Source organism: Coregonus clupeaformis, chromosome 37 (genome assembly GCF_020615455.1).
Source record: "Coregonus clupeaformis isolate EN_2021a chromosome 37, ASM2061545v1, whole genome shotgun sequence".
NCBI lineage: Eukaryota > Metazoa > Chordata > Actinopteri > Salmoniformes > Salmonidae > Coregonus > Coregonus clupeaformis.
Genome location: NC_059228.1, coordinates 6,078,649 through 6,103,618, shown reverse-complemented (window position 1 = coordinate 6,103,618; position 24,970 = coordinate 6,078,649). Strand labels below are relative to the sequence as shown.

The 24,970-nt window shown below is 42.9% G+C and overlaps 1 protein-coding gene across 16 annotated transcripts in view; it reads right to left on the bottom strand.

The window, feature by feature from the left end:
• The window catches only part of lrrfip2 (leucine rich repeat (in FLII) interacting protein 2), a 68,562-nt gene extending 55,058 nt beyond the window's left edge, over positions 1 to 13,504 (bottom strand). For 3 of the 16 annotated variants that reach the window (XM_041866128.2, XM_041866118.2, XM_041866119.2), the window contains exons 1-2: positions 13,027 to 13,501; positions 11,124 to 11,278 (exon numbers count right to left, since the gene is read on the bottom strand). In XM_041866128.2, the coding sequence (XP_041722062.1) occupies positions 11,124 to 11,207 (84 nt within the window). In that variant the 5' untranslated portion in view covers positions 11,208 to 11,278; positions 13,027 to 13,501. Of the gene's footprint in view, positions 1 to 11,123; positions 11,279 to 13,026 lie in introns of all 16 variants that reach the window. The other 13 variants (XM_041866129.2, XM_041866131.2, XM_041866130.2 and 10 more) reach the window with 8 other exon arrangements.
• Positions 13,505 to 24,970: the final 11,466 nt, after the last annotated feature.

Sequence of the window (24,970 nt, the reverse complement as noted above, 5' to 3'; positions counted from 1 at the left end):
AGAAGGAGATGGCTGGCTCCTCTGCGCTGCACCTGTCGAGCTGTCTGACCTGAGCTCTGTGTCGCTGTCCTATCTATAGCCCTGCCCGTCCGGCCGGCCCCCAGCATTCCCTCCCCCAGTACCCACATTATGGGACTGGAGAGGAGTAATCTGAGCAGCAGCAGCCGCACAAATGCACAATAATACACACCTCCAAAACCCTAATCATCAGCGGGCAGATCGGATACTCTACTAACACGAGACTAGATCATCTAAGGCTCCATAAAGTTGGCACTCCCTGGATGTTATTTCAAAGTTGAGTTTGTTTATCTTCAATAGAATACTGTTTATAGTTGCCATGGAAACAAACATTAGGCTAATCATTTAAAACCCTCCCCTTATCAGATCAGACGGAATGTTACACAAGTTGCTAAATTATATGCTGCTACGTGTGATAACACCCAATCATAAAATAGCCCAAGCATAGGTAAATAAATAGTTTGACAGCCAACAAAAAAGTTTCAATCAGGCGTATTGCACAATAACAGACAACGTTTTCTACCTTTGTTATCCCCCAAAAATGTGAAAGGCGTATTTGCAGAAATAGGCCTGCCTACTATTGCCCAATGAGGCCACAATTGGATTGAACTTTGCATAGGCAACATCATGAACTACTTTACATACAGGGCTCGACATTCAGGTAAATTTGCCAGAGGCACACCGGGCCAGTGCCAACTGAAAGCTACTGGCCCGAATGAAAAACAAATACTCTCCGGCGTCAAGATCAGACATGAAAGCGAATGATGCGCGCATCATTTTAATAGCAGATTACTTTATCTTCCATTGGGGCTGAAAAAGTATCATATACAGGGTTCATACAGATATTGGCAAGTCAAATTCAAGGACTTTCATGCAAATTGTAATTTAATGACCTAAATGTTATATTTAATTGTAATAGCCCATAGAAGAAAAAACTTACAAAAATGTAAGCATTACCATAATGATTTTTTTAAAATGTATTGGCCTTTCCAACTGCATTATGCATTGACATTCACATTATTTGTACATTCTAGGAATCCTTGGGACGTCCCTACCGTAAACCCTAAACCCTACCTACCTTAACCATTTTAAATTTCAACTTCAAAATGGGGTAGGGATGTCCCAAAAAACCCCAGATAGCAAGGACCATGAGTGCGGCGCGCGTGTGATAAACAATCGACAACTAACAGCTTTGGGAATTCATCTGTTTTTTATTCTACACTGAACAAAAATATAAACACAACATGTAAAGTGTTGGTTCGGTGTTTTATGAGCTGAAATAAAAGATCCCAGAAATGTTCCATACACACAAAAAGGTTCTCTCTCAATTTGTTTACATCCCTGTTAGTGAGCATTTCTCTTTTGCCAAGATAATCCATCCACCTGACAGGTGTGGCATATCGAGAAGCTGATTAAAACAGCATCATTACACCTTGTGCTGGGGACAATAAAAAGGTCACTGAAATGTGCAGTTATCACAACACAATGCCACAGCCGTCTCAAGTTGTGGGAGCGTGCAATTGGCATGCTGACTGCAGGAATGTCCACCAGAGCTGTTACCAGAGAATGTAATGTTAATTTCTCTACCATAAGCCGCCTCCAAAGTCATAAGGACCTCCACGTCCGGCTTCTTCACCAGCGGGATCGTCTGAGACCAGCCACCCGGACAGCTGATGAAACTGTGGGATTGCACAACCAAATAATTTCTCAACAAACTGTCAGAAACCGTTTCAGGGAAGCTCATCTGCGTGCTCGTCGCCCTAACCAGGGTCTTGACCTGACTGCAGTTCGGCGTCGTAACCGACTTCAGTGTGCAAATGCTCCCCTTCGATGGCCACTGGCACGCTGGATGAATCCTGTGTTTCAACAGTACCGGGCAGATGGCAGATAGCGTGTATGGCGTCGTGTGGGCGAGCAGTTTGCTGATGTCAACGTTGTGAACAGAGTGCCCCATGGTGGTGGTGGAGTTATAGTATGGGCAGGCATAATCTAAGGACAACGAACACAATTGTATTTTATCGATGGCAATTTCAATGCACAGAGATACAGTGACGAGATCCTGAGGTCCATTGTCGTGCCATTCATCCGTCGCCATCACCTCATGTTTCAGCATGATAATGCACAGCCCCTGTCGCAAGGATCTGTACACAATTCCTGGAAGCTGAAAATGTAATGCCCAGTTCTTCCATGTCCTGCATACTCACCAGACATGTCACCCATTGAGCATGTTCGGGATGCTCTGGATTGACGTGTACGACAGCGTGTTCCAGTTCCTGCCAATATCCAGCAACTTCACACAGCCACAGAAGAGGAGTGGGACAACATTACACAAGCCACAATCAACTGCCTGATCAACTCTATGCGAAGGAGATGAGATGTGTCACGCTGCATGAGGCAAATGAAGGTCACACCAGATACTGACTGGTTTTCTGATCCACGCCCATACTTTCTTTTTTTAAGTATCTGTGACCAACAGATGCATATCTGTATTCCCAGTAGGGGTGGACGATATGAACTAAAATTTATATCACTATATTTTCCACTGTCCGGACAATAACGATATAATATCACGATATACTGTACAATTTCTTTTTTAAACGAACATTTTATGAGCCCTTCAAAGTTGATAAATGACAAAATATTGCTTTTAACCTCAAACAGAAAGGGGGCATTGCACCTTTTTTTTTTTACTTCTGTGGTAAACCTGTGCAAACAAACATAAAACAAAGGTATAGGAGTTAAATATGAAGTACTCAGGATGTTTTTTTTTAAAACTTTTTCCTGCCTAATATAAGTGCAGTCTTTTTTCAGCATAACACCGGTCATTATGAATTCAAGTTGTAAACCTTTTCAAACTAACTTCAAGCGGCAGGTAGCTTAGTGGTTAAGAGCGTTGTGCCAGTAACCGAAAGGTTGCTGGTTCTAATCCACAAAGCAGACTAGGTGAAGAATCTGTCGATGTGCCCTTGAGCAGGCGCTCCTCTAAGTCGCTCTGGATAAGAGTGTCTGCTAAATGACTAAAATCTAAATGTAAGCATTAACCAGACAGTCAATATTTCTCAGTTCACCATGTAACAATTCACTGCCTCGCTCTTCACAAGTTCTGTGCCAGGAACACCAGCCTATTGACAGTTTCTGGCTTCAAAGTAGCCCTGTGGCATGTGAGCACATTGCCCCCAGTGCTAAATGCGCTCTCAGAGGGCGAACTTGTGGCAGGGATGCATAAGTATTTCTTTGTCAGACAACTCACTTGTGGGAAGTTGGCTGCGTGAACTCGCCACCACTCCAAAGGATCAGCCTCACTGTCTGCTGCCATCATCAGAGTGTAGCTGTCCAGCTCTTGCTCGATGACCTGTCTCTGGGTTCTTAAGGCAGGTGCACTACTGGTTTTCTTAAAGAAGCTCCCAAGGCTCTTCATGGACTTCTTTGCTGATTGTGGAGCAGTGGCAGCTTCTTTCTCGCTCTCACTTTGATCCTCTTCAAGAGAGAAGTCTCCCACGGCTGTGTTCCCTACCAGGAGGGCTTCTGTCTCGGAGGCAGCTCTCACCTTCACCTCCACCAGCTTCTCAGTGCTCATGTATGTGGGTCTTGAACCTTGGGTCCAGAAAGGTAGCCATGGTGAGCAGCTCATCTGTTTCAGGGTCGGTGTATATATTCAGGTAATTGAGGACCCTCATCTTAATCTGTCGGGTCAGTTTGGCTTTGCCCTCTTTGAGTTCAGAACCTCCGTCTTGAACAAATGGAGGACCGGCTTAAGATAGGACACACTCACGTATGTCTCTCCTGACAGGAGATCTGTGAAATCCTGGAGGGGCTTAAGTGATGCCGTGATAGCTTCAAAGACCTCAATGTCTTGCCAGGAGGGTGCTGCCAGGACTTGTGTGATGGCCTGTGCACAACATTTTAGAGAAATAACCTTTTTGTGCGTATGGAACATTTCAGGGATCTTTTATTTCAGCTATTGAAACATGGGACCAACACTTCACATGTTGCGTTTATATATTTTTCTTCAGTATACATTGAGTCCTCTTAATTTCACAGCATTTCCCTCACTCAGTCAACAAAACATTTGCAAAAGTTGCCCAATTAGCAGGTGGGATGGGTTTTGACTAACAGCCGTTCTCATCTTCAGCACCTCACGTGACAAGTGTAGCGCAGAGCTCTGATGTAATTGATAGCATGATGCTGCCATTTTCTACACTATACGGGTACGAGTGTAAAGGGTTAAATAATTCTGAGTCTGCTGACTTCCACAGGCTTCAAGCTTCCTTTTAAGAGGCATTTTCTCAGCTATCTGCAATACAGGTATGATTGAAGAATGAAGCCGGTGTTAAACATGGGCTTTGCGACACAGAACTCAGTAGTTGACATACTCCATTGTCAAGACTGATTAAAATCAGTAGGCCTATATCAATATCTTTGAAAATACCATATAACTATCACTAGCTTTTAAATTCAATCCATTTTCTTATATTTTGGATAAAATAGCCTACTTATTTTTCCTGTAGTGAGGAGGATTAACCATCGTCATTGAATGTTTTAATTATTTCTCTGCAGATAAATTGGCAAAATGCCTACAAGTATGCTAATTAGGGAATTACTTTTCTCTGGTACTTTTCTCGGTGTAGCCTACTTTTCTCCGGTAAAATGCAAGATTAACTTCAAGTTAAACATTAGGAAATGTAGCTGGCTACATTCTTTCTATGATAAACATTAGAAATATATGGCCATGTATCGTTCTTTGCAAATTGTAAGTTAATTGACTTGTGTGGCTGCTACCAAAATATAGTGTTGCACTTCTGTTGTGATCTGATGAAAATTAAGCTATTTTCTGATGAAAAGGAAAACTACAATTGCACGCCCCTGATCACTCTACTAAAAAAATAAAAATAAAAAGTCACTTTCAATACAAAAACGAAGGTGAAATGGTTAAATGCTTTTTTTTAATGGTCTGCGTTTTGAAAATGCAAATGTCTGAACTCTAACGTGACTTCTGATAACTACGTTGTATGACTTATGAATGGCAAGGATATGAGATTGACTTTATTCAGTTAGACACCTTTTATAAATTAGTCAAGCTTGCTGTTCGTCAATCAAAGTACAGTAAATAGCCTATGTGCCACCACTCCGTGGCTGCATATGAAACAATACACCACAAAAACTATAGGCTATGTGGATTTCGACCACATTATATGAGACGTGCAAATTCACACACAAACTATGAAGGAGCATCACGCTATCTCCCTTCGTGTAAAGAAATTCGACTTCAACCACAACACAAAATAAACGGACAACTATTTCATAAAAAATAAAAAAAAACAGGATGTGAAATTTGAAATGTGTATTTGCAGAAATATACCTACTCTTATCCATGATTATCCACAATTGGATCAAACTTGGCATAGGCTACATCATGAACTACATACATCATGTGTACATAGGAAGCGGGAATAAAGTTATTGACATAAAGTGATAGGATAATGCTACTTCTCTCTCTAACCACTGCCAGTGAGTTTCCTCTGACAGCTAACAATGGAGCACTGTGACTATTGAAATAGAATGAATCAATCTGTGCTGTGATTTGTTGAACCAACAACTGACATTACAAAAAATCCATTCCATTGCATGAGCCACATCAGTTAGCATCAGGGTCGTTCGATGTCATTTCAGCAAGCCATGACACCCACCATCTCAGATTGTTCTGAAATCGTTTCTGTAGTTAGAAACAGATAAGATAAGCATTCTGGAAGCATTATTTGAATTTATAGGATTCATATAATATTCAGTAATTATAGTACCTAACATCCGATTTGGACTTAACTTTTTTCTAACAATGAGTGAGACAGGAGGAATCCAAAGAAGTGGTTAAAAGCCATCCACTGACCCTGCACACCCCATGCCAATCCTACATCCTGATATTAACAGGTTCTGACCACTAGATGGTGCTGCTCCTGCTATTAGGTGATTTATTTTTTAAAGAATCCCTCCCCCCCGTTGTTAAAAGATAGTTCATACATATTGATGTTCTTACACAGTAAGCAGTCTATTGACCAGGTATGACAGCAACCAATGCTTTGGTTTTGATTACCTGGACACTGCTTCAAATGCTAACCTTTTAGCATTTGTGGCACAAATCCAATGCAATGGTACCTATATTAGCACTTTCATGCTTCATATCTAAATAATCTATAAGTAACATCATTGAGTTACACAATACTTTAGGATGATTCAGTGTTTTCCACAAGCACATGGAATAGCCAACCAAATAGAAAAAGTAGCCAACCAGGCTAAAGGTTAAGACATTTATGCCAAACAAGCTCCATTTTGGTGGCCACTGGTACATTCTAACGCTACTTTTGGATTTTCAACCAGCAACTCAGGAAATAACACTGATCAAAGGTTTTCACACTTTTACAGTGCTAGCTTCATCAGCTGTTGTACAATATGATATAAAACACAGGAAAAACATAATTTTGACTACACTGGACCTTTAAAGGATCCTGTAAGTCTGCGGACTTCCACCGTTTTCAAGCTTCCTTTTAAGAGGCATTTTCTCAGCAATACAGGTATAATTAAAGAATAAAGCAGGTGCTAAACATGGGCTTTGCTACACAGAAAGCAGCAGTTGACTACTCCATTGTCAACACTTAAGCCAAGTGAGTAGATTGACGGGTGTGTATTTTTGCTCTGGACAGCTCGAAGATGCAGGAATGCCCACATGTAGGAACTCCCTGAATTGCAAGCTGCAGTTGGACACTATTGAAATGGAATGCAAAAATGCGCTGAAAAGTTACTGGCACTATCGGATCAGCGACTGACGAGATCCACTGGCCCAACAAACACGTTTTTACTGGCCCCGGGGGCAGCAGGCCATCGTTAATGTCGGACCCTGCACGTGAAAGAAAATAAATGAACGTGCCAGAAAACAGGCTAAGTGGATTTTGACTAATCTTTACCACATTATATGGGATGTGCAAATTCATGCTCTCTCCCTCAGTATAAAGACATTTGACTGCAACCACAGCGCACACAACACACCCAGGTACCGAGAGGCGGGACAGACAGCCAACTGTCAAACCAGCAGTGTTTCCCTGTCATCGCTCACTTTCTGACTGACAGGCGCTGGTCCTATCAATAGATCGCTAGAAGATGCGTATCGTTCATTCTAGCGGGAGAGGGCTCTTCATATTAGCGAATTGAAAAGTAGCCTAGTTAATTTAAGTAGAAAAAGTAGCCGGCTGAAAATGTGTCTAATCGGCTGTATAGCCAACAGCTAGCACTAGTGGAAAATAAGTATGATTTGGACATGAAGCGTAAAACGCTAATATACAGTGCATTCAGAAAGTATTCAGACCCCTTGACTTTTTCCACATTTTGTTAAATTACAGCCTTATTCTAAAATTGATTAAATTGTTTTTTTCCCCCATCAATCTATACACAATACCCCATAATGACAAAGAAAAAACACGTTGACAGAAATTTTAGCTAATTTACAAAAAACAAGAAACAGAAATATCACATTTACATAAGTATTCATGCAGTTTACTCAGTAATATGTTGAAGCACATTTTACATTTTAGTCATTTAGCAGACGCTCTTTTCCAGAGCGACTTACAGTTAAGTGAGTGCATACATTTTTATACTGGCCCCACCTTTGGCAGCGATTACAGCCTTGAGTCTTCTTGTGTATGACGCTACATGCTTGGCACATCTGTATTTGGGAAGTTTCTCCCATTCTTCTCTGCAGATCCTCTCAAGCTCTGTCAGGTTGGATGGGGAGCGTTGCTGCACAGCTATTTTCATGTCTCTCAGAGATGTTCGATCGGGTTCAAGCCCGGGCTCTGGCTGGGTCACTCAAGGATATTCAGAGACTTGTCCCTAAGCCACTCCTGCGTTGTCTTGGCTGTGTGATTAGGGTCGTTGTCCTGTTGGAAGGTGAACCTTCGTCCCAGTCTTAGGTCCTGAGCACTCTGGAGCAGGTTTTCATCAAGGATCTCTCTGTACTTTGCTCCGTTCATCTTTCCCTCGATCCTGACTAGTCTCCCAGTCCCTGCCACTGAAAAACATGCCCACAGCATGATGCTGCCACCACCATGTTTCCCCATAGGGATGGTCCCAGGTTTCCTTCAGATGTGTTGCTTGGCATTCAGGCCAAAGAGGTTTCATCAGACAAGAGAATCTTGTTTCTCATGGTCAGAGTCCTTTAGGTGCATTTTTGCTGTCATGTGCCTGAGGAGGGGCTTCCGTCTGGCCACTCTACCATAAAGGCCTGATTGGTGGAGTGCTGCAGAGATGGTTGTCCTTCTGGAAGGTTCTCCCATCTCCACAGAGGAACTCTGGAGCTCTGTCAGAGTGCCCATCGGGTTCTTGGTCACCTCCCTGATGAAGGCCCTTCTCCCCCGATTGCTCAGTTTGGCCGGGAGGCCAGCTCTAGGAAGAGTATTGGTGGTTCTAAACTTCTTCCATTTAAGAATGATGGAGGCCACTGTGTTCTTGGGGCCCTTCAATGCTGCAGAAATGTTTTGGTACCCTTGACACAATCCTGTCTCGGAGCTCTATGGACAATTCCTTCGACCTCATGGCTTGGTTTTTGCTCTGACATGCACTGTCAAATGTGGGACCTTATATAGACAGGTGTGTGCCTTTCCAAATACGTCCAATCAATTGAATTTACCACAGTTTTCGAGTCTCATAGCAAAGGGTCTGAATACTTATGTAAATTAATAAATTAGCAAAAAAAAGATAAACCAGTTTTTGCTTTGTCATTTTGGGGTATTGTGTGTAGATTGATGAGGATTTAATCCATTTTAGAATATGGCTGTAACTTAACAAAATGTGGAAAAGGGGAAGGGGTCTGAATACTTTCCGAATGCACTGTATATTTATTCAATATTACATGAATCCTATAGATTTGGGTGAATCCTATGATTTGCAATAAATTCTGTAAATTTAATCAGAGATTAACCCCTTTTTCTTCCCGTGATATCCAATTGGTAGTTACAGTCTTGTCCCAACTCCCGTACGGACTCGGGAGAGGCGAAGGTCACACGACCCTGCCAAGCTGCACTGCTTCTTGACACACTGCTCGCTTAACCCAGAAGCCAGCCAATATGTCGGCGGAAACACTGTACAACTGGCGACCGTGTCAAAGTGCATGCACCCGGCCCGCCAAGGACATCCCGGCCAAACCCTCCCCTAACCCGGACAACGCTGGGCCAATTGTGCGCCGCCTCATGGGTCTCCCGGTCGCGGCCGACTGCGACACAGCCCGGGACCGCTGCGCCACTGGGGGAGGCCCCAACAAAATAATGTTGCAGGAAAGCTAACCTTATGTTTCTAACAGAAACGATTTCAGAACAAACCGAGATGAGTGTCGACATTCTACATTACCATGGAAATTATTGCATCACAATACCAGGCAGCCATTGCGTGTGTGCCCATGAGTTTACCAGACAAATTGCCAGGGTTAGAGGTTCCAAGCCTGTTCTATTCATTATGTTCTACTCACACAGTGTGACACTGTGCCATTCTCTTCAGTGGTCCTCTGCATGGCTTACAGCTATCATTAACCAGCATAGCACTGAAACTGTATAATATGGACTATGAACTATGACTCCCACACATTCACTAACAATCAATGGCACAGTAAGTCTAGCCTAGATCAAATACACCCATACTGATATCTCTAACATCCTGATCCTTAGGAGGAAAACTGGATAGGCCTACAGTATATGTGTTGAATCCTCATACTTGGTTGATCGTTTTGCAAGCCAGCTGCTGGTATTTCAAGTGACTGACTGCCCAGCAATGTAAGTGGCCTCCAATATGGAGTGGTGATAGCGCAGGCTCAAATTCACAGTGCTTCTCAGCAGGACAGTGATCTGTGCCCAGCACGACCAGGCAAGCACTCTCATAGCCTAAGAGAGGATGACTGACATCATGCAATGACTGATGTGTTCTGGGGCTTTGTTTGGAGGGGAGTGGTGGTGTGTGACAGGTTGGAGAGAGGTTGGCCTTATGGACCCACTGCACACACTCACTTGACCTCACTGTTCTGTGCACATCTAGTTCTCTCCACAAAGAAACCCTGATTCATTCAGGACAGGACCTGGCTGGGTGGGTCAGATGACTCATGATTCTATATGACAGGCTTGTATGATTAAAGACGGAAAATGTCTCCTTGTGTTCTGTGCCAAAGTATGAGGCACCACCAAGAAGTCCCCGAGTATGAGGCACTTCACAAGAGCTCAGACAACATTCACTCCAAGTCTATATGAGATCCTGTGTTCTGTTCTTCTGCAAGTTAAGCAAGGCAGTCAATCACATAGACTCGAAAATCTATTCTGCTGATCATTTAGGCTTTTCCCACCCTGTGGCATAGTTTCATCTAGCCACATAATTATGCAAATACAGCACATTAGTTCTCAAAATAGCCATGAACAATAACATTTACACAACAAATGCATGGGCCTACTATGTATACTGAGAAGAGTTTCACAGCCTCTACGAAAAGGCCAGGAATGACAGCCGGGTAGTTGAGGAACATGGAATAATCCTGGGACAAGTCATTACAGGCCATCCCACCTTCCTCGCCCCTGCCCTCCATTTTCCCTAAATCTCTTCAAGTCAATCCTACTACAGCATTGCAAACCAGCTGTCTGCACTCGCCAGAGCTGAAAGAACTTGAAGGAACCTGAATATCCACATTACAAGCACATCTCAGACTAAGCAGAGCTATGTGTAAACATGTGTCAGGGTATGCTTCAGAGGGCTGTTCGCTGCATTCACCACAGTTGGTGTTGTTGGGTATGGGTTGAGAAGCCTACATTTAAAGTAATACATCCAAGATGGCTTGCCGTGCATCCTTTCATAAATCATCCAATTCAAACTAGTCTTTGACCGCATTCTGGAAAATACATGTCTTCAGTGTCACCACAAACAAAACCCAATGTGACTTACACACTAAATCACTTTTGCACTATACATAAGCCTACAGTGTGAGGGAAGGTCAGCTAGTAACACCAGTTTAAGATCTTAAGCTAAGAAAGAATCACAGAAATTAACTTAAAGCAGGGAGGCCGTCTTGAAATGGATGGTTAACTTACCTCCCGGGCAATGCTACTAAGGGCTTCATCCTCAGCTGAAAACCGGTCCTTGATAGGAGCACGCTTTCTACCTGGTGTCCCCATGGCTTCTGTGCAACTGCAGCTCCACCAACACGTTCAGGGCCAAATTAGAACAACAAAGTGTGGGGAAAAATCTGAAAAACAAAATACATGAATGATAGTGGTGGATCTGACAGCCCTATCACCTTACATGAAGAAACTGTTTACATTAATACATTAACACTGTTTACATTAATAAATCATCACAATTTCAAGATCATTTGAAGACCAAGAAAATACCACTGCTTGATGATGTATCGCTTGGAATCTCAGTATTGAATATGTCCTTGGACATAGTACAATGTAATGCATAGCATATTATCAGGACGTAGCTGAAACTCAATCAAATAACCCTGAATTGAGAGGGATGTGCAAACTTCCCTGCAAGCACCCGCATGCATGTTGTGTGCACAGAGGAACACACTCACTCAGTGCATTCCTACAAAATAGCCTGCCATGGTAACGGAGTGCATTCCTACAAAATAGTCTGCCATGGTCACTGATGTCTGGGTCCTATAAGGGTGTAAGATAAACACTTGCGGCTGACATTGGCCAGGTGCTGACAAACAAGCAAAATATTACAAGTATTAAGTTCTAGAAAGCTCAAGTGGTCTTGTGCAAAATGCAAAGAAAGAGTCAAGATCCTTTCCAAGTTGCCTTGTAAGGTAGCAAAAGTTTACATGAGGTCCACAAACTGACACTAGTTATATCCTCGAATCAAACACTAGCCTATTCAACTATCGCCTGAGGCATGTTTATTGTGTACCCCACCCCTGTAAAGGCCAATTGATACCTGGCCTAAATACTCAATATGACAAGTGAAGATGCATATCTAGTTAGCCATCTTTTTTCTAAAGCATAGACTAGCTACAGTTGACATTGTTTTGGGGAAAGCGTCAATTCAGCATTACACAGCTGAAGTTAGCTGGTTACACGTAGGTAAAAGTTCCAGCTAAGCACAGGGCTTGGAGGCTTTACCCATTCAGCTTGATATGGTTAACTATAAATTAATAATATTTGCTTTACCGTTAGAGTTGTCAAAGTTAATTTTACAAATAGTTAGCTAGCTATAGGTGTGTGTGTTCTGACAAAGGTGTAACGTTACCAGGGTCACGTAACGTTAGTGGTTGGCACAGTTAAGTCACAAGAAGAAAACGCCCAGATACTGAATCAGCTCACGCTAGCTACCTAGCTCGGCGGTAATAAGTCTGACAGTGGCCATAAACCTCCACGATGACCCAATTAGGATAGCTAGCTCAACTTACTAACTATCCATCATTGTAAGCTATGGCCCCTTGCAGATGTAACGTTAATAAAAAATATATATAACTAACTAATTGTTCTGACTATATGTGGTTAAACTATTGTAGCTGCTAAGATACCTAGTTAGCTAGCTAGCTAAATAATTAAACGCCGAGGGAGCTAACGTCAGTTACCGTTACAGATGGAGACGTTAGCTAGATCCTAACGTTAGCTACAGTAGCTAGCCAAGTTAACTACCCGGGCGGGGATAAAGTTAATTTAGTTACTGTAGTTAGCATAGTTAACACAGCGTTTTCCAAGCTAGAAAGGTAGCTAGTTAGCTACTTTCCTGTGCAAGCTAGCTAAACACATTGTCATTGGGAAAGTGTTTGCTTTGGTAGCTAGTTAGCTATTATTAGCAATAACTAGCTAAGTAACGTTACCACTGGTGTTAGCTGCTGCTGGATGGTTTGCGTTTTTCCTTTTCATTTCATACTAGTTAGCCAGTAACTAGCTATACTAACTTAGCTAGCGCTAGCTTAGTAGCGAGAGAACCCCATGTTCCCTCTAAACTCGAAAAGCTATGACCCTGGGCTCTTACCCTTTCTTGGGACCCAAAACATAAAAATGAGGTTTAATTGAATCCTGAGATGTCCTTTCCGGTGTAATGATCCCAATGCAAAAGAGAACACCAATCCCTTTGAGCAGTATAAATTTAGCTGGCTAGCTGGTTAGCCAGCTACTAGCTAGCCAACCCCAATTTATAATGTGACAGAGCAAACTGACACAGCTCTTCACGTCACGCTTTTTCAAAGAGATTCGCCTGGCTCGTAGAAGCTTCTAAACGACGTTGATATTTCCAGGATTTGCTCTTTCTTCGTCTTGGTTGTTAAAATACTGTACAGTGGTTCCTCCCAAAAATGGACAGTGTTTTTTTTCCTCCAACTGACAGCTGTGAATATCAGTGGGATTGGGGTTTATTTTTCCGAGATTCCCTACAAACACGCCACTTCGATACACTACGACCGGAAGTGAATTTTTCGTAGCAGGTTAGGATAATTAAATTAGTGTTAGCGAAAAGTCTCTTCCGGTCGTAGCGGTATCGAAGTGGCGTGTTTTAAGGGAGTCTTCTTTTTCCACCACTCTCTCCCCCATTTCCTCTTTATCAGAGAGGAAGAGGCGAAGCGAGAGGTTTTACTCAGCCCAAAATCTGTCCATGAAAATAAACCCACGAAGTGAGGAATATTTGCATGGAGGTCAGAGTGTGGAATTTGGTGAACAAAAAATGTAATTGCTAATTTTCTACGTACATTTAAGAAAGTTGAAGTGCCACTAGAGATCCTGGTTCGAATCCAGGCTCTGTCTGGGGCGGCGCGCAATTGGCCCAGCGTCGTCCAGGGTAGGGGAGGGAATGGCCGGCAGGGCTGTAGCTCAGTTGATAGAGCATGGCGTTTGCAACGCCAGGGTTGTGGGTTCAATTCCCACAGGGGGTATGAAAAAAATAATGTATGCACTAACTAACTGTAAGTCGCTCTGGATAAGAGCGTCTGCTAAATGACTAAAATGTAATGTAAATGATTTACTGCATTCCTATACAATTTAAAAATTATATTTGGAGAACATCAAACATTTGCCCTGCCATTTTCATGTTGGTTGCTGTGGCTTTATTCACCTCAGTCGATCTACAAACATATAGCCTATACAATTAGCTGCTACACATTAATGGGATTAAAAACTATAATTTAATACTTACAGAGGGAACAGTTAGCAGAAAAAGTATTTTATTAACAAAAGGTAAACAAATACGTTTGTTTTACAGGCCCAATGCAACATCAAATCATCTCTATTTAGCGGGTGGTCTAATTGGGGAGGGGAAAACCGAAAACAAGCTGTTATTTGCAGAGAGTTTGGAACTCTTCTTAAAATTGTCTATTAACTAATTAACCGCCCGGTGATGACACCATCCCACCCAAAACAGGCTGACATTTTTGGCAGTCTTTACAAACAGCTCTTACATTAAAAGGGCATTTTCATAATTTACACCATTTCATAGTATTATTCCAACCACAGTGTGGAAATACATACAACACAGGAAAATCACGTTGTTGACTGCACTGGGCCTTTAACTGACATTGGCTAATTGAGTGACTGTCAATGAGTGACATATAACATGAGGAAAACTGCTGATACACAAACAAGTTTTTGCACCTTGTGTATTCTACTATTCTAATTCTCAACAGTAAGTTGAGACACCGACTGAGTTGAAATACGAAAAATGTACAGAGGTCCGGACCTCACTGTCCTCATATGTAGCTACGGCCCTGTAGTAGTAGTAGTGAACTGGGTGGAGATTCCTATGAGTTGGGCGCAATCAGCCAATTTAAAATGGAGATAGCCTCAATGACACTGCCATGCTGTCACATACGTTATAATAGCACAAATACAAAGATTAGTTATCTATCTATCTCTATGGCCTGTTGTTCATACACATAGCTGCCCTCTCACGGCTAGAACGGTCCCGTCTGATCTTGCCTCTGCCGACCTGCCTTCCATCTTTGAGGACATGTATTTCCATTGTTAGAGCGGTCACTTGACTATCTTGTCAATGTAATAGACAATCTTTGTCTTTACTCAGTTTGCAGATTCTCGGAGAAGCCAGTCGTGACTGACTGGGTGAAATCCCTGGATGCAAAGGAATTTAGGGTGTGACGCTTTTCTATGAAGTAATGCCACGTTCATGTGCTAGTCGGAACTAGGAAACTCCGACATTTCTGACTTGCTAACTGGTTGAACGCTGCACGTGTATAACTACAACAGTGGAGGCTGCTGAAGGGAGGATGGCTCATAATAATGGCTGGAACGGAGCAAACGGAATGTCATCAAACACATAGAAACCATGTGTTTGATGTATTTGATACCATTCCACAAATTCCTCTCCAGCCATTACCACAAGCCCGTCCTCCCCAACCAGTTAGTGAGTCAGAAATGTCAGAGTTTCCTAGTTCCGACTAGCACGTGAACGTGGCAAAAAATGTACTTTCAAGTCCACATGAGAACACAAAAAAACGGTGTTTTGGTCGTCAAATGTGACTGACAGCTCAGAAATGTTTACTCAATAAGTTTTAATGTAATTTGTACAAATTATCACATTTTTCTGCAGTGATAAAATAAGCATGAATAAAATATACTTTTCTGAAAGGACACATAGTCTCTTATTTTTTGTTCATTTACATTATGTGAATTTACCTGATTTGATAATGGATTTGATTCCAAAAAGTGACATGTGTTTGGACTATCTTCTTCTTGTCCACAAAACGGCAGTATTGGACAGCATTTGAATAATTCCATTTGCGAAATTGGGCCCTGTCTGAATGAATGAAACATTTCTCTCATTTAGAAATTCACAGTTTTGACTAATTAGACTTCAAATTGGTTGGGTGTATTTTGTCATTTTGTGACCCCTCGATAAGATAATGATAATAACTTATTGTCCCCAATGGAAATTGTTGTTTGCAGCTCAGTGCGTACATTAAAACGCAGTTGTTGAGCGATTCAGTGATTCAGCTGTACACTATATACACTCTACACATCAGTACACTGTTAACTACAATGTCAACTGTAGGCCAGCCCGCTGGTCCTACTTAGGTTAGATATATATTTATTGTCTGTTTATAACAGACGTTTGCTTTACATACAAGAAAATGCACTGTGATAGACATAACATCCCAAAATATTTTTTCTTCTAATGTTAATTGTCACATGCTTCGCGAACAACAGATGTAGATTAACAGTGAAATGCTTATTTACAGGCCCTTCCCAACAATGCAAAATACAATACAAATATAAAAGAACAATAATAATAATAATAATAATAATAATAATAATAATAGCAAAAAAAAACTGTAACACAATAAATAAATACACAATGAACAATGATAGCTTGGCTATTTACATGGGGTACCAGTATTGAAGTGCAGGGGTACAAGGAAATTGAGGTAGATATGTACATATAGGTAGGGTTAAAGTGACTAGGCAAGATGATAGATAATAGACAGTAGCAGCAGCGTATGTGGAGTGTGGAATTGTGTAACTGTGTAAGTGTGTAAGTGTGTGTGTCGCAACAGTGTGTCTGTGTGTACGTGTTATGTGTGTGTGAGTGAGTGTGTGTGTATGTATGTATGTGTTGCAGTGTCAGTGTAAGTATGTGTGAGTGTGTGGGTACAGTCCAGTGTGTGTGCATAGAGTCAAAAAGAGTTAGTGCAAAACGGGGTCGATGCAGATAGTCCGGGTAGCTATTTGGTTAACTGAACAAAAATATAAACGCAACATGTAAAGTGTTGGTCCCATGTTTCACGAGCTGAAATAAAAGATCCCAGAAATGTTCCATACGCACAAGATAATCCGTCCACCTGACAGGTGTGGCATATCAAGAAGCTGATTAAACAGCAGGAACATTACACATTGTGCTGCTCACAATAAAAGGCCACTCTAAAATATGCAGTTTTGTCAAACAGCACAATGCCACAGATGTCTCAAGATTTGAGGGAGCATGCTGACTGCAGGAATGTCCACCAGAGCTGTTGCCATAGAATTGAATGTTCATTTCTCTACCATAAGCCATCTCGAACTTCATTTTAGAGAATTTGGGAGTACGGCCTCACCACGTCAGCCCAGGACCTCCACATCCGGCTTCTTCCCCTGCGGGATCGCCTGAGACCAGCCACCCGGAAAGCTGATGAAACTGTGGGTTTGCACAACCGAAGAATTTCTGCACAAACTGTCAGAAAGAGTCTCAGGGAAGCTCCTCTGGGTGCTCGTCGTCCTCACCAGGGTCCTGACTGACATTGTAACAGACTTCAGTGGGCAAATGCTCACCTTCGATGGCCACTGGCACGCTGGAGAATTGTGCTCTTCACGGATGAATTCCAGTTTCAACTGTACCGGGCAGATGGCAGACATTGTGTATGGCGTTGTGTGTGCGTGCGGTTTGCTGATGTCAACCTTGTGAACAGAGTGCCCCATGGTGGCGGTGGGGTTATGGTATGGGCAGACATAAGCTACTGACAACGAACACAATTGCATTTTATCAATGGGGATTTGAATGCATAGAGATACAGTGATGAGATCCATTCATCCGCCGCAATGCACGGCCTCATGTCACAAGGATCTGTACACAATTCCTGGAAGCTGAAAATGTCCCATTTCTTCCATGGCCTGCATACTCCCCAGACATGTCACCCATTGAGTATGTTCGGTATGCGCTGGATCAGCATGTACGACAGCGTGTTCCAGTTCCCGCCAATATCCAGAAACTTCACACAGCCATTGAAGAGGAGTGGGACAACATTCCACAGGCCACAATCAACAGCCTGATCAACTCTATGCGAAGGAGATGTGTCACGCTGCATGAGGCAAATGGTGGTCACACCAGATACTGACTGGTTTTCTGATCCACACCCCTACCTTTTTTCCCCAAGTCATGTGAAATCCATAGATTAGGGCCTAATGAATTTATTTCAATTGACTGATTTCCTTCTATGAACAGTAACTAAGTAAGATCTTTGAAATTGTTACATGTTGAGTTTATATTTTGTTCATTGTATGCATTCGGAAAGTATTCACACCCCTTCCCTTTCTCCACATTTTGTTACGTTACAGCCTTATTCTAAAATTGATTAAATACATTTCTTTCCTCATCAATCTACACACAATACCCCATAATGACAAAGCGAAAACAGGTTTTTAGACATTTTTGCAAATGTATTAAAAATAAAAAACTGAAATATCTTATTTACATAAGTATTCAGACCCTTTGCTATGAGACTCGAAATGGAGCTCAGGTGCATCCTGTTTCCATTGATCATCCTTGAGATGTTTCTAGAACTTGATTGGAGTCCACCTGTGATAAATTCAATTGATTGGACATGATTTGGAAAGGCACACACCTGTCTCTATAAGGTCCCACAGTTGACAGTGCATGTCAGAGCAAAAACCAAGCCATGAGGTCGAAGGAATTGTGCGTAGAGCTCCGAGACAGGATTGTGTCGAGGCACAGATCTGGGGAAGGGTATAAAAAAATGTATGCAGCATTGAAGGTCCTCAAAAACACAGTGGCCTCCATCATTCTTAAATGGAAGAAGTTTGGAACCACCAAAACTCTTCCTAGATCTGGCCGCCCGGCCAAACTGATCAATCGGGGGAGAAGGGCCTTGGTCAGGGAAGTGACAAGAACCCGATGGTCACTCTGACAGAGCTCCAGAGTTCCTCTGTGGAGATGGGAGAACCTTCAAGAAGGACAACCATCTCTGCAGCACACCACCAATCAGGCCTTTGTGGTAGAGTGGCCAGACGGAAGCCACTCCTCAGTAAAAGGCACATGACAGCCCGCTTGGAGTTTGCTAAAAGTCACCTAAAGGACTCTCAGACCATGAAAAACAAGATTATCTGGTCTGATGAAACCAAGATTGAACTCTTTGGCCTGATTGCCAAGCGTCACGTCTGGAGGAAACATGGCACCATCCCTATGGTGAAGCATGGTGGTGTTAGCATCCCGTTGTGGGTATGTTTTTCAGCGGCAGGGACTGCGAGACTGGTCAGGATCGAGGGAAAGATGAACGGAGCAAAGTACAGAGAGATCCTTGATGAAAACCTGCTCTAGAGCGCTCAGGACCTAAGACTGGGGCGAAAGGTTCACCTTCCAACAGGACAACAACCCTAAGCACACAGCCAAGACAACGCAGGAGTGGCTTCGGGACAAGTCTCTGAATGTCCTTGAGTGGCCCAGCCAGAGCCCGGAATTGAACCTGATCTAACATCTCTGGAGAGACCTGAAAATAGCTGTGCAGCGACACTCCCCATCCAACCTGACAGAGCTTGAGAGGATCTGCAGAGAAGAATGGGAGAAACTCCCAAATACAGGTGTGCCAAGCTTGTAGCGTCATACCCAAGAAGACTCAAGGCTGTACTGAGTAAAGGGTCTGATATTTCAGTTTTAGTTTTTTATACATTTGCAAACATTTCTAAAAACCTGTTTTTGCTTTGTCATTATGGGGTATTGTGTGTAGATTGATGAGAGGAAAAAAACAATTTAATCCATTTTAGAATAAGGCTGTAACTAAACAAAATGTGGGAAAAGTCAAGGGGTCTGAATACTTTTCGAATGCACTGTATATGCATACAGCCCTCTCGTGGAGGGCACCCTTGCAGACTGAATGGAAGCAATAACATTCAGAAGTAAACCTCCGATTGGCTCTCCCAGGGGCCAGGCCCATAGGAACCAAATCTCCGGCCTCGCATGTCAAACGTACCCGTGTGCCTGGGACTACAGGTCACTGCGCAACGGGAGTTGCAACGGGTCCCCACCTACAAGGTGATTGATCTCCGTGAACCAAGGCTGCCTGGGACAACAGGGAGCCACAAGAATCAATGGTAAGTTCTCCTGGCGCACCCTCTCGAACATGGGCGGAAATGCATAAAGAGAGTCCGTGGCCACTGGTGCGCCAGAGCGTTCGTTCCCAAGGGGCACTCGGGTCCCTCATTGAGATAAATAGACGACACTGCAAATTTTCTCGCAATGCTTAAAGATTTATGTCGGCCCTGCCTAAAATTCCCCATGCCTGGGCCTCCACTGAGAAAGTTCTAAATTCGAGGTGAGGCAACCGGGGACATGCATTGCCCAAAGCGAGATCACAACTCAGCTCATGGGAACCACCTGACAATAGCAGAGGGTCCCACCACTGGTCCAGGGCCCGTAGGCCTGACAGGGAAACCTGAAGAGACCGGCTTAGGCTGTGAGATGTGTCCAGGTGAGTGGCTATCATTCAGCGCTGGAAGGGACGCATCAACAATAGCCCCAGAGGAATGACTTCCATCACAGAAGCCATCATCCCCAGTAGGCGTAGGCACTGGCGAAAAAGCACTCGCATTATTCTTTTTTCATTTCCACCACTCTTGAAAACCTTGTGTTTGAACATGGAGAAGGGACACTTTTCATCTAACTCACATGCGGGAGACATAACACTTTTGACATCCGTGAACAAGGTTTGCATAAAGCCCAGCCCACTTTGGGTACAAGGGCTCTGGTGACCAGTGACGTACCTTGATTGGCAGTGCCACCTGGGAGTGCTGTTGTTACAACGAGCCTCACTCGGTTTAAGCAATAAGATGCGTTCCGGTAAACGGCTGGCACCCATTGCTGGACTGCACGCATTAAAAATAGACCCAAGGAAAATAACGTTATCATGGAGGTTACCCTACCAACCAGTCATAGATAGTTTGCAGGCGACAAATCGCCTTGTAACCTAGATGGGATGGGACAGACAGTTCTGAAAAACAGCTAATTTCGTGGTTCATATGAACCAATGATATTGGCACGTAATGAAGGGAATGTTTGAACATCATTAACAAAATTACAGGTAACTATTTTACACTTAATCCAGTATAAACTAATGTATAGAATGTATTATACAAGAGAAAAAATCACAAATTCTACAGCACAACGGCAGTGTCAGGTCAAGTGGAAAACTAACAATGACTCAATAATCCATGCCTCCTGCGAATGCTATGAAGTCAAAATGTTATGGGCGAAGTATTATAATATAAATGTACTTTTAATCCGTCTGTCTGCATATTTCCAGACTTGGCATATGATGGAGCAGTGAGATACCCGGCGGGTTGGATGATACTTTTCTCATCAATCATCTTGAAAAAATGTACACTTAAAAACTGGAAATCAATCAATCCTCCATCGCTAACACAATGGAAAGGTCAAATACTTTCTTTTCTAAATGTTGAAAGTGCGTGGGCGACAGATAAACCAAAATGGTGGAGTTTGAGGCCATGTGGTGAAGAGTGATAAGGGCGCTGGAGATGGATGGGGGTGTGAGCAGGTGGGTCTGGGCAGGTGTGATGTCGTTGATGTTTGTGTGCGTCTGTATGCTTTCGTTTGTATGTAAATGTTAGTGTATTGTTTGAAAAAAATAAAAACATCTTAAAAATATACAGTGCATTCGGAAAGTATTACCACATTTTGTTATGTTACAGCCTTATTCTAAAATTGATTAAATAGATGTTTTCCCTCATCAATCTACACACAATACCCCATAATGACAAAGCAAAAACAGGTTTTTAGAAATGTAAAAAAAGAAAAAAAAAGAAGGAAATATCAAATTTACATAAGAATTCAGACCCTTTACGCAGTACTTTGTTGAAGCACCTTTGGCAGCAATTACAGCCTTGAGTCTTCTTGGGTATGACGCTACAAGCTTGGCACACCTGTATTTAGGGAGTTTCTCCCATTCTTCTCTGCAGATCCTCTCAAGCTCTGTCAGGTTGGATGTGGAGCGTCGCTGCACAGCTATTTTCAGGTCTCTCCAGAGATGTTCGATCGGCTTCAATTCCGGGCTCTGGCTGGGCCACTCAAGGACATTCAGAGACTCGTCCCGAAGCCACTCCTGCGTTGTCTTGTCCTGTTGGAAGGTGAACCTTCGCCCCAGTCTGAGGTCCTGAGCGCTCTGGAGCAGGTTTTCATCAAGGATCTCTCTGTATTTTGCTCCGTTCATCTTTCCCTCGATCCTGACTAGTCTCCCAGTCCCTGCCGCTGAAAAACATCCCCACAGCATGATGCTGCCACCATCATGCTTCACCATAGGGATGGTGCCATGTTTCCTCCTGATGTGACGCTTGGCATTCAGGTCAAAGAGTTCAATCTTGGTTTCATCAGACCAGAGAATCTTGTTTCTCATGGTCTGAGAGTCCTTTAGGTGCCTTTTGACAAGCGTGCTGTCATGTGCCTTTTACTGAGGAGTGGCTTCCGTCTGGCCACTCTATCATAAAGGCCTGATTGGTGGAGTGCTGCAGAGATGTTGTCCTTCTGGATGGTTCTCCCATCTCCACAGAGGAACTCTGGAACTCTGTCAGAGTGACCATCGGGTTCTTGGTAACCTCCCTGACCAAGGCCCTTCTCCCCGAATTGCTCAGTTTGGCCGGGCGGCCAGCTCTAGGAAGAGTCTTGGTGGTTCCAAACCTCTTCCATTTAAGAATGATGGAGGCCACTTTGTTCTTGGGGACCTTCAATGCTGCAGAAATTGTTTGGTACCCTTCCCCAGATCTGTGCCTCGACACAATCCTGTCTTGGAGCTCTACGGACAATTCCTTCGACCTCATGGCTTGGTTTTTGCTCTGACATGCACTGTCAACTGTGGGACCTTATATAGACAGGTGTGTGCCTTTCCAAATCATGTACAATCAATTGAATTTACCACAGGTGGACTCCAATCAAGTTGAAGAAACATCTCAAGGATGATCAATGGAAACGATGCACCTGAGCTGCATTTCGAGTCTCATAGTAAAGGGTCTGAATACTTATGTATTTCTGTTTTTTATTTTCAATCTGATTGGCACACACACACACACACACACACACACACACACACACACACACACACACACACAGGATTACACAATTGTCTTGTCTGAATACCGTCTATGGTACAGGGAAGTCAAGGGCTCACTCCTCCACAACCTCTTCTGCAACCCTCTCTGTAACCTGTAAAACAGTTTCTAATTAGTTAAATACTATTATCAGGGTTCTTAAGGATATTGTGTCCTTCCCAAAAGTTTAGCATTGTGCATTAGTAGTTAATTGGTATTTAACTTAAACATTTGTAAAATAATACAGAAAATCTGAAATCATATGCATTTGCTGGGTTTTAAATCCAAACCAGAATGGAAAAATAAAATAACTCAATCCAATGCTTTAATGAGGGGTGCCATTGGTGCACACTTATGGAGGTAGAGCAGGGTTTCTTAAACTATGGGTAAGGACCCAAAGTGGGCCCTTGGTATGTGAGAGGTGGGTCACAAGTTAATACATTTATAATCACATATAATACTATTTCTTCTTAATTTGGGTCGTTTGAGCACAGTTACAGTGGGGGAAAAAAGTATTTAGTCAGCCACCAATTGTGTAAGTTCTCCCACTTAAAAAGATGAGAGAGGCCTGTAATTTTCATCATAGGTACACGTCAACTATGACAGACAAATTGAGATAAAGAAATCCAGAAAATCACATTGTAGGATTTTTAATGAATTTATTTGCAAATTATGGTGGAAAATAAGTATTTGGTCACCTACAAACAAGCAAGATTTCTGGCTCTCACAGACCTGTAACTTCTTCTTTATGAGGCTCCTCTGTCCTCCACTCGTTACCTGTATTAATGGCACCTGTTTGAACTTGTTATCAGTATAAAAGACACCTGTCCACAACCTCAAACAGTCACACTCCAAACTCCACTATGGCCAAGACCAAAGAGCTGTCAAAGGACACCAGAAACAAAATTGTAGACCTGCACCAGGCTGGGAAGACTGAATCTGCAATAGGTAAGCAGCTTGGTTTGAAGAAATCAACTGTGGGAGCAATTATTAGGAAATGGAAGACATACAAGACCACTGATAATCTCCCTCGATCTGGGGCTCCACGCAAGATCTCACCCCGTGGGGTCAAAATGATCACAAGAACGGTGAGCAAAAATCCCAGAACCACACGGGGGGACCTAGTGAATGACCTGCAGAGAGCTGGGACCAAAGTAACAAAGCCTACCATCAGTAACACACTACGCCGCCAGGGACTCAAATCCTGCAGTGCCAGACGTGTCCCCCTGCTTAAGCAAGTACATGTCCAGGCCCATCTGAAGTTTGCTAGAGTGCATTTGGATGATCCAGAAGAGGATTGGGAGAATGTCATATGGTCAGATGAAACCAAAATATAACTTTTTGGTAAAAACTCAACTCGTCGTGTTTGGAGGACAAAGAATGCTGAGTTGCATCAAAAGAACACCATACCTACTGTGAAGCATGGGGGTGGAAACATCATGCTTTGGGGCTGTTTTTCTGCAAAGGGACCAGGACGATTGATCAGTGTAAAGGAAAGAATGAATGGGGCCATGTATCGTGAGATTTTGAGTGAAAACCTCCTTCCATCAGCAAGGGCATTGAAGATGAAACGTGGCTGGGTCTTTCAGCATGACAATGATCCCAAACACACCGCCCGGGCAACGAAGGAGTGGCTTCGTAAGAAGCATTTCAAGGTCCTGGAGTGGCCTAGCCAGTCTCCAGATCTCAACCCCATAGAAAATCTTTGGAGGGGAGTTGAAAGTCCGTGTTGCCCAGCGACAGCCCCAAAACATCATTGCTCTAGAGGAGATCTGCATGGAGGAATGGGCCAAAATACCAGCAACAGTGTGTGAAAACCTTGTGAAGACTTACAGAAAACGTTTGACCTGTGTCATTGCCAACAAAGGGTATATAACAAAGTATTGAGAAACTTTTGTCATTGACCAAATACTTATTTTCCACCATCATTTGCAAATAAATTCATTAAAAATCCTACAATGTGATTTTCTGGATTTTTTTTTCTCCTCCTCATTTTGTCTGTCATAGTTGACGTGTACCTATGATGAAAATTACAGGCCTCTCTCATATTTTTAAGTGGGAGAACTTGCACAATTGGTGGCTGACTAAATACTTTTTTCCCCCACTGTAATTCC